General features: G+C 31.5%; 1 protein-coding gene and 1 long non-coding RNA gene across 2 annotated transcripts; one reads left to right on the top strand and one right to left on the bottom strand.

The window, feature by feature from the left end:
- The first annotated feature begins 7,161 nt into the window (after nt 1-7,161).
- Nucleotides 7,162-8,823, top strand: LOC140921012 (uncharacterized). The gene is made up of 2 exons (XR_012163857.1): nt 7,162-7,355; nt 8,307-8,823. It is a non-coding gene; the product is annotated as an uncharacterized lncRNA (long non-coding RNA).
- On the bottom strand, nt 8,614-11,143 carry LOC101513983 (ubiquitin-related modifier 1 homolog 1-like). Its single transcript, XM_004510827.4, has 5 exons — nt 10,957-11,143; nt 10,810-10,868; nt 9,497-9,572; nt 9,326-9,408; nt 8,614-8,959 (listed from the first exon to the last, which is right to left on the bottom strand). Exons 2-5 carry the CDS (start codon nt 10,830-10,832, stop codon nt 8,842-8,844), a joined length of 300 nt encoding a protein of 99 aa, XP_004510884.1. The 5' UTR covers nt 10,833-10,868; nt 10,957-11,143; the 3' UTR covers nt 8,614-8,841.
- Nucleotides 11,144-13,708: the final 2,565 nt, after the last annotated feature.

Raw genomic sequence — 13,708 nt, 5'->3', positions numbered from 1 at the left:
ATGAAGGAGGCGGCAAGGGTTTTGTTTTATTTAATTATTATTAATATTATTATTATTATTATTATTATAATATATATATGTACTTACGCGGGCGTAACAGAGGCAACCAGAACTAGAGGCACCCAAAACCAAACGCACCCAAAACTACTGGCTATTGGCTTACTACACAATTTAGGCTTGACCCAACTTTACTATCACTTCGATTCTTTTCTTTATATTTTTTGTTTGGAAATTATTAAGACAATACTAATTATGGAAAATGTTCAAATTAAACAGACTATTTTGACTTTTTTTTAATTGGTAGAACAAAATTGAGGTACTACATCCATGTTTAGATAAATTAATTAATTAATTAAGTGCTTATAGCGCACGCCCTTATGTATAAGCTATGACCTTGCTTAGATAAACAACTTATAGCATAAGCGCTTATAGCATAAACAATTATGCATAAACTATTTTTATAATACTATGTAAAATAAAAAATTATTTTTATATAAGCTATCCTGAAAACACTTAGAAGTGCTTATGTCAGTAGATAAGCTCAAAAAGGTTAATCCAAACAAGTCTTATTTCTATAACAAAGATAAAATAAAGTCAAATTACTTTCATATAAGATATAAGTTATTTTCATAAGCTATCATGAAGAGTTTATGTACATGTCATAAGTTGTTTCCCATAGCTTACTACCTAGTACCTACTAGTTACATGGAGAACCAAATTAATTTGAACATGCATCATTAGGTCATAGATTACATTAAAAGCAACAATCTGAAACTGAAATTGAGGTTCCCAATATTTCATAAACAACTAGGAAATCGAGATGATTATAACCTATTATTATTGAGTAGTAGGATCATATTGCTAACCGATCTCACACACACTCACATATAGAAAGAAAAAAACAGAAATTGATGCGAACTCAAGGCCAAAAATATCAAACGGTTGTGAAACAATGCCCAAGAAGAAGGATATGCCTAATCAAAATATCAAGTGTGATAGTGATACACATGAGGAAAGATAAGGAAAATAGCTAACTCCTATGTGGCAAAAGTAGTGGGGAGGTGTTTGGGATGCATTTTTGGAAGATTGGGTATATCTCACAGTTGTCAACTGCATATTGCAAAAATGGTGATTTGTTCAAATGTCACGAAACTACAATGTTGTAGCCCTTACTAGCCTATTAGAACCACTTTTTGACAATACTTTGTACTAAATCACATATAGCAGAAATAACAGTTTGTTAAACCTCCACTATGTTATAGTACCCACATAGTTACTATTTGACAACACTGATAAATGTATAAGGTGGAAAGAGGGAAAAGGGAGGTTGGAAATTGGTTAGGACTTGGGAGAGAATTGGACATTGTCAGATCTGTCGAGATTTTGTTTCTAATCGATTTTTTTGTATTTGCTTCATTGAATTTCCTAAACCCCGACAAGTTATCACTTTAATACAAGGTTGTTATTTCATCAATAAATACAATATTTCCTCTTCAATGCATCTTGTGTTAGCTTTTAGCTTTTACTTGCACAACAAGAAAATGAAAAATACACACTTGAATGAATGGTAAGACTTGTGTATTTCATAGATTGCCAAATGAGTTATTCTTATCCATTCTAATTTCAATCCAACTAACTAACTGATTGGTTTATTAGTCGCTACAATCAATTGTTACATTACTTGAATTACAAGTCATCTAATATTTTCTCTTAATTCAAGTATCTAAGTGACACTACATCTAACATTTGTCTTAGCTCTTCAAATTTGTTTGTTATCAATGCCTTGGTCATTATATCAGCAATATGCACTTCAGTTTTACAATATATAAGTTTGAGCTTATTCCTTCCAACTTGATCTCTTAGGAAATGAAACCTTGTATCTATATGCTTGCTCCTTACATGAGATACAAGATTTTTTGCTAGATTTTTGGTTGAGATATTGTCAAGCATCAATGGCACTGGCACACATACTAAAATCCTCAATTCTTCCATCAAAGCTTCGATACACAAAGTTTGGCAAGTTGTACAGCTGTCAGCATTGTATTCTACTCCACATGGTGATAGGGTTATGACTGACTTCTTCTTTGAGCTTCATGCAATTGAAGATTTCATGAATTTAAATACATAACTTGATGTGCTTCTTCTATCACTCTTATCTCCATACTAATCAGAATCTGAATAACTAACCAGATCTTCATCACTTTGTTTTAATTCTCTTGCAAACAAAATTATATGTTTTAGTGTTCCTTGAATGTATCTCATGATCCTTTTGGCTGCAATCCAGTGAGTGTGTTTAGGATTCTCCATTAATCTACTAATGGCTCCAACACTATAACATAGGTCAAGTATTGTGTTGCACAGGTACGTTAGGGATCCAACAACCTGTTTGAACAAGGTGGTATCATCCATCTCCTCTTCAATTTCTTTCCCTAGCTTTGCATTGACTTCAATTGGAGTGACAACAGGGTTGCAGCCAACCGTGATGTTGCCTCCTTAAGATTTCTCCAGCATATTTCTTTTGATGCATCACCAACCCTTTTTTGGTGTCAGTAAATTCCATTCCTAGAAAATAGGTCAACTTTCCCAAGTCTGACATCTCAAATTCATTCTTCATGATCTCCTTGAATTCCTCAATTTCTTTATGGTTGCTGCAAGTTACCAACAAATTATCAACATATAAGCAAAGAAGAAACATTGTTGTCCTTCCATCTGGTGTGTAATGCTTCACATAAACCTCATATTCTATTATGCATTTGATGAAGTCAATGATGATTAGGAATGAGTAAGTTCTTTTGTTTCAAACTTTTGGGGCTTGCTTCAAGCCACAAAGAGCTCTTTCTTAATCTGAGCACCTTATTTTCCTTTCCCTTAATCACAAATCTCAGTGATTGAATTCTTCTTCAAGCAATTCATTCAAAAATGCAGTCTTGACATCAAGTTGGCACATCAGCCAGCCTCTAGCACTAGCCAATGCTATTACTAGTTTGATTGTCTCAATTCTGGCCACTATAGCAATAACTTTAGAATAATATATTCTTAGCCTTTATAGAAATACTTTGGCAACCAATCTAGCTTTGTATTCTAAAATTGATCCATATGGATTTAGCTTGAGCTTGTAGACCCATTTAACTCTTATTTGTTTCTGTTTTGGAGGTAGATCAGTTAGGTACCAAGTCTGATTATTTTCAATTGCCTTTATTTATTTTATCATTACTTCTTTCCAAGGTCTTTTCTTCATAGCTTCTTCATTATTTAGTGGTTTTTTATTAGCAAATAGGGCAAAGTGCACTAGATCTCCATTGTTATCAATTTCATTGTCATTGTATACTTCAAACTCACTTAAATGTGTTGGTGGCAACCTTGTTCTCTGAGATTTGCTTGATTATATTCTTTCTTCAACTATGTCTTCACTGCTTTGATGATCATCCAACAGTTATGCAGGGACTTATGTATGTTGGCTGATATTGTTGGTCTTTTGTTTCCACTCTTAGTGTTGGATGGTGTTGTTGACCTTTTCTTTCTAATTCCAGTTTTCTTGATCAACTATCTTAACATCTCTATTAACTACAATATTCCCTTTAGTAGGATCATATAGTTTGTATGCACCAGTTGGATGATATTCAACTAAGATTAGGGATTACTCTTGTTATGCAGTTTTCTTCTCTTTTGGTATGACAAATGCTTGAAGCATAGGGCTCCAAAGGTTCCCAACTGTCCTATAGTTGGCTTTTTAGCATTCCAAATCTCCCCAGGCAGTCTTTTTGTTGGACACATATTCAAGATATAGACAGCAGTTGATGCGGCCTCAGCCCAAAACATGTGTGGTAATTCATTTCCTTTCAACATACTTCTAGTCATGTCTAGAATTAATGGTTATGTTTCTTCTTTCAATCAATCCATTATGTCGAGGTGTGTAGGAGGCAATCACTTCATGTTAAATCCCATTTTTAACATAGAATTCCTCAAACTCGTGTGGTGTATAATCACCACATCCATTTGTCCTTATCACTTTTACAACATTTCCACACTAATTTGCAACTTTCACTTTGAAATTCTTGAACATTTCAAGTGTTTCATTTTTTGTTTTTATCAAGTATTTCCACAACATTCTACTAAATTCATCAACAAATGTTATGAAGTACTTATTACCTTCCATTGATGGCACCTCAAATGGTCCACATATGTCATCTTGAACCACTTTAAGACAAACTTTTGCTTGCACTTGTGATTTGAAAGAGTTTCTTGATTGATTTCATGTCATACACACATCACACACCTACTCAGGAACATCAATCATAGGAATATCATTCACCATCTTCTTTGTACCTAGTTTCTGCATACTTTTAAAATTCAGATGACCAAACCTTAAATTCCATAGCTAGCTCTCATCATCTGAGCTTACTGCCTTCAACCATTGAATATCTACAAGCTGCATGTTTATGACAAATGTTATGTTTTTTAAGAGAGGAACCTTCAGTATCACTCTCTTTTGTCGATCGTATATTTCTAGTGCATAATTCCTAATTAGCACTTGAAACCCTTTTTGAATCAAATGCCCTACACTCAATAGATTACTTTTCATTCACGTCACAAACAACACATTTTCAATCACCACATTCTTTCCATTCCTTCTTCTAATCACCGTGTTTCCAGCACCAGCCTCCAATGTTCTATTATCAGCAAATCTGATTTTGCTTTTTCTTTATGTATCAACATCCACCAGCCATTCTTTGTGATTGGTCATGTGACTGGAACAACCAACATCAAGAAACCATAATTGAGATTGAGAAGGTTCTTCATTTTTTGTAGCCATCAACAAGACTGTTTCTGAATCTCAATCATCTTCTTGTGAAACAGATTCCTCATCCTCATTCGTCTTCTTTTGTTTGCCTTTTCTAGCTAGTATTCATCAGCAAAATAACCAAACTTCTCACAATTATAGAATTATACTTTCTTCTTTCTTTGATTTTCCGTCGGGTTTACCACTTCCACCTCCTCTTTTTGATGAAGATTCAAATTTATCATCATACTTCTTGAACTTGTCTTTATTGTTCTTCTTCCACTTCTTTTTCTGATCTCCTTTCTTATTTATTTGTGTTGTCAATGTTTGATCCCCATACTTCCCTCTATTCCTTTCATTCATTCTCAATTATTTTCCTTCTAATGATCCCTGCAATTCCTCAAGAATCAAGGTTGAATTGTCTTTGGATTCTTCAAATGGACACACAATGTAATCAAACCTGGCATAAGGATCTCAAAATCTTCTCACACAACTTATGTTCAAACCTTTTCTCACCACATCCAGCAATTTGATTTGTGATGCTTCTCAATCTTGAAATTAAATTTGATACTTTCTCTTGCTCCTACATCTACAACAGTTCAAATTGCCTTTGAAGAGTTTGTAACTTTACTTTCTTCACCTTTGCTCCTCCTGAGTAGGCCTTATCAAAGATGTCACATGCTTCTTTTGCACTTCTTACTTCAGAGATTTTGTCAAAATTGGTTGTATCAAAACATTGATGAACGATGAATGTAGCTTTGCAATCTTTCTTCTTGTTTTCTTTAAAAATTTGATCTTTGTGCTTCTATTGTATTGGCTCCCATATCATCAAACCCTTTCTCTATGATCTCAAAGACTTCTTGAAATCCAAATAAGGCACAAATTTGACCTCTCCATCTATCTCAATCTTTTCCATCAAAGTGTGGCATGTGAGCTGGAAAGTTGCCATTGTTTGTACTTGAACTCATCTTCACTTCACTCGTGTTTTATTCCTCACACTTTACTCGTGTTTTTACTCTAATTAGAATTTAAAAAAAAAAAAAACAATAGCTTTGGATACCACATGTTAGCTTTTAGTTGTTACTTGCACATCAAAAAAATGAAAAATGCACACTTGAATGAAAAATAAGACTTGTGTACTTCATACATTGTCAATCATATTTATACATGAACTATTCTTACTCATTCTAACTATAATCTAACTAACTAACTAATTGGTTAATTAGTAGTTACTAAATTCATTTGTTACATTACTTGAATTACAAGTCATCTAATATTTTGTACCTATTAGAAATTTAATTAAGGTCTACACTCTAGACAGAGATTCAAATGAGGCGAACGGTAGAAAAGACTTGCACTTGAGTGTAGAGATACAATATCTGCATCCTGCTTGAGGACATCTTATTGAACAATTCTCAAGTAGTCTTTCACCTAGAAGAAGAAAAAAAAGTAATTTGAATCATGTGATGTTCAAACTGAGTCATATCATGAATTCAAGAACACAAACCTCTAAAAGAAATTCATATGAAAATTAAAGAAACTAAACAAGGGGTCCAAAACATAAGGAATATTCAAATCAAGGAAATGAGAAGTAAATGATATATACCCATACTATAAGAAAATAAAAAATTATTAAATGAAAACATTATATCAGAAATAGAAATATCAGCACAAATGTTTTTCAATTTTGGTATCCTAGGTTTGTAGAGGTCCAAAACAAAGAACTGTTAGGAATCACTGAATCATAAACCTTATACAACAACTCACAATAGTGAAAGTATAAACCCTACGGATCTTATTATGCAAAGCTTCTAACAAACCATCCATGAGTGCTAAGTAGAGCTGTCAATTTGACAAGCCCCTTAATTATTGACCTCAACCCACATGTTGGAGGGGCAAAAAAATTTTATAATTTAAAAGGCCCCCAACACTAAAGGGCCCCTAAATTTTTGTGGGCCTATAGGCCCACGTTTTCAAAAAAAAAAATCGATTTTTGTTTGAAAAAAAAATTTAACAATTTTTTTTTCGATTTTTTCACCAATAAAAAATTTCAATTTATTTTTTGATAAAAAATTATTTACAATTTCTTTTCAAAATTTTTTTAGATTCAAGAAAAAGAAATTGATTTTTTTCGAGAATTTTTTATTTATTTTTCTCACAAAATTTTTTGAGAATTTTTTTTTTTTTTACTTTTTTCGAAAAAAATAAATTTCAAAAATTTTTAAAGAAAAGATTTTAAAATTAACAAAATATTTGGGGCCTATAAGCCCCAAGAAATAATGGGCCGAAATTTAAAAAAATTTATTTTGATAGAGGTCTAATATTAGGAGTTTTAAAAAAAAAATTAAAGCAGCCTAAGGATTGGGGTTTTTTTGACAGCTGTAGTGCCAAGTAATCAACCATAGACTCCTCTGCTTAAAAATCAAGCCTTTTTTGCACCCTTATAGGTGAAAAACTTGATGATCTTTCCATGAACACTCCAATTCAAGAAAACCTCGATGTTGAATTTTCAAACGGCAGAAGAAGACCGTGAAAAACAGTGGAGACGGTAGATGGGATGGAGAGATAATGGACGGTGAGAAAAAATTTGGTTATTTTTTTATATAGTTTAATAAATAAATATTAATTATTTTAAAATAGAACAAAAGTGTAAGACTTAAAAAGTTGGTGTGGTTAAATTTAAAATTATGGTAAAAAAAATTACTGTATGTAACAAATAATTTGATAGCACTATATCGATTTTCCATTTTACGTAGAAGCCGTCGTTGAAAAATATTCGTGACTTATTTTTTGGATCTATATCTATAAATATGCGTGACTTATATTATAAGTAATGTGTACAGTTTTCTTTCTATCTTAAAAACGAGAGTTACACTTGTTATTTTTTTATAGTTCATTGCACCATAACAATTCTGAATTATGGCATTAAATATATCTAATTAAAATCGAACGAAATCAATTTATTTCACAGATACATTAACTTTTTATTATATTTTTCCAAAAATATGTTAATACTTTTCCAAAAATCTTCAATTATATGTCTCACAATAGCATCCTTTGGGTGCCAGAAAACTCCACCAGCATCATCCTGCATAAATTCAATAGATGTTCAATACATCACATGCAAGATATTGTCGTGAATCAACCATTCCCCGCCTTCAAGAAAAAAGGAACATAAGGCGAGGTAAAAAAAACAGATGATACTCCTCACGCAATAACTTTTTTTTTTCAATGCAAATGTGAGACAGGAAACGCACTTTTCTGGGGCACACCTTTGCCTTTTCATTGTTATTGTACTTTACAGTTCCATCTTCTCAGAGCCAATATTAGACACTACATTGTCAATTTTCCTTCTGCTGAAGGTGTTAATTGATCAAGTTAAAGATGGAAAAGAAGTTTATAGTGCTCTATATACTTGGGCTTAGTGGTCATATTTCAGAGACAACTGAAAGATATGTTAACGGTAGTTGAAATGTAATTTCTATCATTTGCAAATGGTGATTCTTTAATTTGATTGCACTTGCAGGTTTAAGAAGTTATTGATATGTGTATAAGCCTACTGCGTGTTGGCAATTCTCATAAACTCTTTCCATCAAGTACCCGCATAAAGTAGAAAGTCTCATACTACCTATTCATTCTTACTCTGAACTGCTTACTAAGAGCTGTATATTCCTAAGCAATTGTGCCAACCGTTTGTACTTGATAGTTGGATATTCACCGTTCTGGTTCTATTGGAGTTTAAAATTTGATCAGCAGTGAAAGAATGAAGATCCAATATGAACAAGTGAATACATGATTACAACATATACGAGGACATAACTAAAGATGTGGTATGCAGTAAGAAAATTTTAATTTGTTAATATCAGACATGTTTTACATCTTTTGCTAAAAGTCATGAAGATAATAGCATAATATAACAGCGGTGAAAGTGCATTGTTTAATGCATATAATAGGCTATGTAAGTTGATTCAGCAATTTGACTGCCAAATTTTAATTAGCAAGGTTCACCATGACTCCAACAACTGTCTTTATTATACTAAAAATATTTGACCACCTACATGCTAGCCACCATGCAAGGTTGATATAAAGACCACCACATCTTTCTCTTCCAGTAATGTACTCAGCTGACCACTTAGCTCCCAATCACAATCATTCACAAGGACGAGAACTCCCGGTCTCCTGAAAGACAAACCGCAGTCAGAAAAAACTAGTTCAGCATCTATGTAATAGTTCAGAAACCACAATCACTCCTTTCTGTTAAATTTCTCCGTATACCACTGAAAAAACTATCACTCCTTTCTGTTAAATTTCAATGAGGACATGACTAATTACTACCAAGAAAAGGGCTCATCAAAAAGTAAGCTTATCTATAAAGTGAGCAAGTGTTTCCACCATCTAATCATTTAGGTTCAGTTAATGGCGCACTTCAGATAAAACTGACAGTAGCTACACCCTTAATTACTCACTTTAAAATAAGCTCATTCTAGAGAAACAACCTTCAACCAATGCTGCATGATTCAGATGTATTTATATCGTTAAGCTTACACAGTATCTCCTTTCATGAACATTTCAGGCCTCTCCTTAATCAAGTTGGTTTTCACCCAAGAAAGCAACCCTTTCATGGTTAACTGAAAAGATTGAAGAGAACCTTATAAGAATGTCGAGCATAGAAGTATGTTGAAAAAACACCAATAATCTTTTTAAGTAAAAAATCACCTTATCTTCTCCATTTTGCTGTTCAACATTGACATTGTGAATCTTCTTGGAGTCACAAAGAAGCTCCAAACCCCCTCTATATGTTTCAACCATTTTAACAAACCAGACAAAAATTAAATTTCTAATCTCAGATGTAGATAACTAGATAAAAACCAAATGGCTAATTCAGACTTGAGTACAAAGACACTGAGTGAACCTCAGTTGAGTGTTCAGCCACATAAGCAAACTAACAAGATAAAGTGGAAAAGTCTATAAGTCTAAACTAACTGATTAACTTAAGCACAATAGTAACTCAAACAATATTGTATTAAGATATCGGCATGCCTATATCATAAATAATAAACTCAAACTAGACTGACTAGTTTGGCCAAATGAACCACTGAACCAACTAGGTAATCATTCAATTAACAAGTCAAGCCAGTAATATTAATAAACTTGTGTGACCCAATTTGACTAATCCAGTTTTCACCAAAAGCAAGCGACTTGGTAAGGTTGACTCAACCCAAAAATCAGCAAAATTTTGAACTTTTCAAAGAAAAAAAAAACTATAACAAAGGGAAGGAAAGTGGCGCAAAGCTCAGGGTAAGCAAAATAATTGAAGGACCTAAAAAGGGAAATAATTAAGTTAATTACATATAAAAATGCGTTCAAATTTGACTTTTTGAACAAAATTTGTAAATTACTTAGTTGTGTGTGAAGGGTTTGAAATAGTGGTCGTGGTAACAGTTGAGATAACATTGCAATTCTTGGTATTGAGGAGAATCGCGGTCAAATGCAGCCGATGCAGTCTCAATCACAGTCACGGTTATGGCAACATAGAAAATTGTTACATCGCGACCCAGATCGTGATCACGGACCTTTATTTAAAACTTGGTGTGTGTTTTGAAGGAGGAGGGGCACTCAATGAGTAACCAGTTAACCCATATCTGGAGCAATTTGGTGACCACATCAAGTTTAATAACACTTGTTACGGCATCTTTAACAGAAACTCATAAATCTTAATCAGCCAAGGCTCTTCAGCTGTGTGATCAGATCACATTATTAGGCTCTTTTTTTCACTTTGCAGGATAAAATATGTTCTGGAAATACAAAATTCCCACCCATAATAACATGTCATTTTGTAGTTTTCAGCGTTGTCTCATCAAAAGTTATATTCTATAAATTTCAATTTTTTTTTTAAAGGATCAATTTCCACAAATTAATTTTTTTGAAAGGATTAATTAACAAGTTATTTATGAATAATTACGAGCCAAAAAATAGTACAACATGAGAGAACACATAAAGTATACTAAAGCATAGCAAGTACAGTTTACCCGAATTCAAGTGTGAGTTGCATGTTCAATAATAATGCTTACTGTGCAACACCAAAACCCTAGAGAGAGAAACAATCGAAAGATAAGAGAGAGAGTATTAAAGTTGAAAAAGACGCGAATAAGTTACGCATTTTTTTGTGTATCTACCGTGAGTGATGACAAACAAGATTGTAGTCTACTGTGATTCGGAGGCGGCGGAGGGTGCAGCAGATAGTGTGCCGGGGTGGCTGAGCTCCGACTGGTAATTCTCCTTCAATTGTAGTGAACTAGGGATCTTTGTTCTGCATTCTTTCTTTTGAGAAAATAAACAATAAGACCAAACGATGTCGTTTCCTGGATATTTTTCTTCATCGCTTTAAAACAATAAAAGCATTAAATAATTTTTATTATTATTATTATTATTGTTGTTATTATTATTATTATTATTTATTAATTTAATTATTTATTAATGTATTAAATTTGTATAATAATACATAAAACGACCACAAAAAAAAATTAAGATACATAAAATTATTTATAGAATGTCAAAATTATTTTTTTATATTTTACCATACTAGTCTTTGTCTTATCCACAATTGTGATCACTTTCTTTCTTAGGGTTCACTTTTTTTCTTAAAGTAATTAAAATACTTAAAATTAAAATATTATTATTTTTGAAGACATTTAAATTCTTTTTATTATTAGTAAAAAGACGAACATATTTTTTTATAGTGTTTCGTTGAGTATATATTTCACTATATTTTGTATAATTAATATGTTTAACTTAATTCTCTTGTTTCAGTTTTATAATATTTATGTTATCTAAATTTGAGTTGTAGCATTCATATTATATATTTTGAATTTCAATTTGAATGTTGAAACAAATTATATTGTTAAGAATAAGTTTGTATATAAAAATATCTCAATTAAATTGGAGTTAATTTTATTCTCGGTTAGGTTTTTTTATTCTTAATCATACACTACTATAACTAAATCAATTTATAGATGTTTTTTTTTTCTCTCTAAATTTACGTTTTATCAAGAAATCATGGTTTGTGAAAAAACTTTTTGAGAACTTTTGGTATTTTATAATGATTTTTAGTGATTTATTTTTTTTACCTAGATATATTTTTTTTCATTCTATGTTCCTCTCTCCAAAATAAAAGTGAAAGAAACTGGTGTAGCGACTATTCTCCCATAATATAAATACAAATTTAAAATTAAAAAAAACAACATTACCCAAAAAAATGTTTTATTAAAATTAGTAATTAGTGATAACTTTTTTAGAAGTCTCATTATTATATTATGGTATAAAATATTTAAAATGGATTTAATGATCCATAAATAGAGTCAAAATTGTAAAAAAAAAAAAAAAAAACCCTAAAGAATAAACAATAGAGGACTTGTACCCACAAACCTAGTCATGGTGGAACTTATGTTCTTCATCTAGTTTGTTCCATTTGTGTTCTTCATACCCAGGTGGCTAGCTCAATATTTCTCATCATCTTTTGTCCATACAAAAGTGTGCGAATCTCTTTTAGTTACACTAGGATTAAGGCATACAGTGGAGGTCATGGACGCAAGTCCTTTAAATTAAAGGAACAAGATAAACAGTGCAAATCAGCATGGGTCTGTATTGACCATCCAATGAAATGTAAATAGTTGCAAAACCATTTTTTGTTGTCAAACCATGTTTTTTACACATAATAATAATATTAAATAAATGAATGAGTATAATAATTTTATAAAATTATACTTATTAATTTTTAAATATTAACCATTATTATAAAATACATAATGGTGTAAGATAATAAGTTTTTTATAAAAAAAAAAAAAAAAGATATTCATTCATTTAAATTGATTAAAATTACATTGATCGATAACAATACAATTCAAATAGCTAAAACTAAAAATGATGAATTTAGAACAAACTCACAACAACATACAAGTTCATAGCATAAAATAACAAAATGTCTACAAATTAGGACAAAACCTACAAATATGACAAGATTGAAATATCCAAAATACTCATGCATTTACATTTATAACATCGAACACACCAAAGTCATTAATAGAATTAATTGAGTTTGCACTGGATGGAAACTAATCTATCAATCTAAATCAAACGAATATTACACCAAGGCGGAAAATCTAAACAATAATTTAAATACTAGAGAAGGACGAAAATAATTTAGAGGAGTAATTTTGGACCAAATTGGTACTAAAACACTCGTCTTATGTGAAGAAAATAAAATAAAAAAACAAAAGGAAAAAGAGAGAATGATGGCTAGGTTTTTTCCCAACTAAGTCTAAACTCTTAAGTATCATAATAAGTTAGAAATAGTGTTCACGAAGTGAAAAAAAACTAGTTTACACTTTCATGTTCTGTTATCGATAAATATAAAAAAAATTATAATATTAACACATCACAATCAATTACATAAAGTATTTTATAAATAATTATTGTAAAAATCAAACATTTTTAATGATCCAACAATTTAATAACATCTTATGAAAGTAGAAGTTCATAATCATTCTCGTTCTCATGGTTCATAAAGTTATTTCATTATAGATTGTTCGATAAAAATAAAGAAAAACGATTGTGTCTCAAACCAACACCAATTAAGTTACCACCCCAAACATAAGAACGAAGTGCTTCGACTTCCGAAGATGTATCGCCATTCATCGTTAAACTTTCGAATAATGTTAAGCACGAAACCATGGCAGACCATATGTTTGATTAATCCACTGAAACACTGGCCTTAGAAATAGATATAGAAATTGCATTAAGCTATTAAAAAATCCTTCCATTGCATAATGCGAAATAGTGTGTACCAAACTCAGCTGCACAAGCACAACCAACTATAGCTTTTTCATGTAATTGGACATTTTATAAAGTGTCATCTTTACCTTACAAAAG

This window comes from Cicer arietinum, chromosome 7 (assembly GCF_000331145.2).
Source record: "Cicer arietinum cultivar CDC Frontier isolate Library 1 chromosome 7, Cicar.CDCFrontier_v2.0, whole genome shotgun sequence".
In the NCBI taxonomy this organism is placed as follows: domain Eukaryota; kingdom Viridiplantae; phylum Streptophyta; class Magnoliopsida; order Fabales; family Fabaceae; genus Cicer; species Cicer arietinum.
This window is presented reverse-complemented; position numbering and strand designations above follow the sequence as displayed.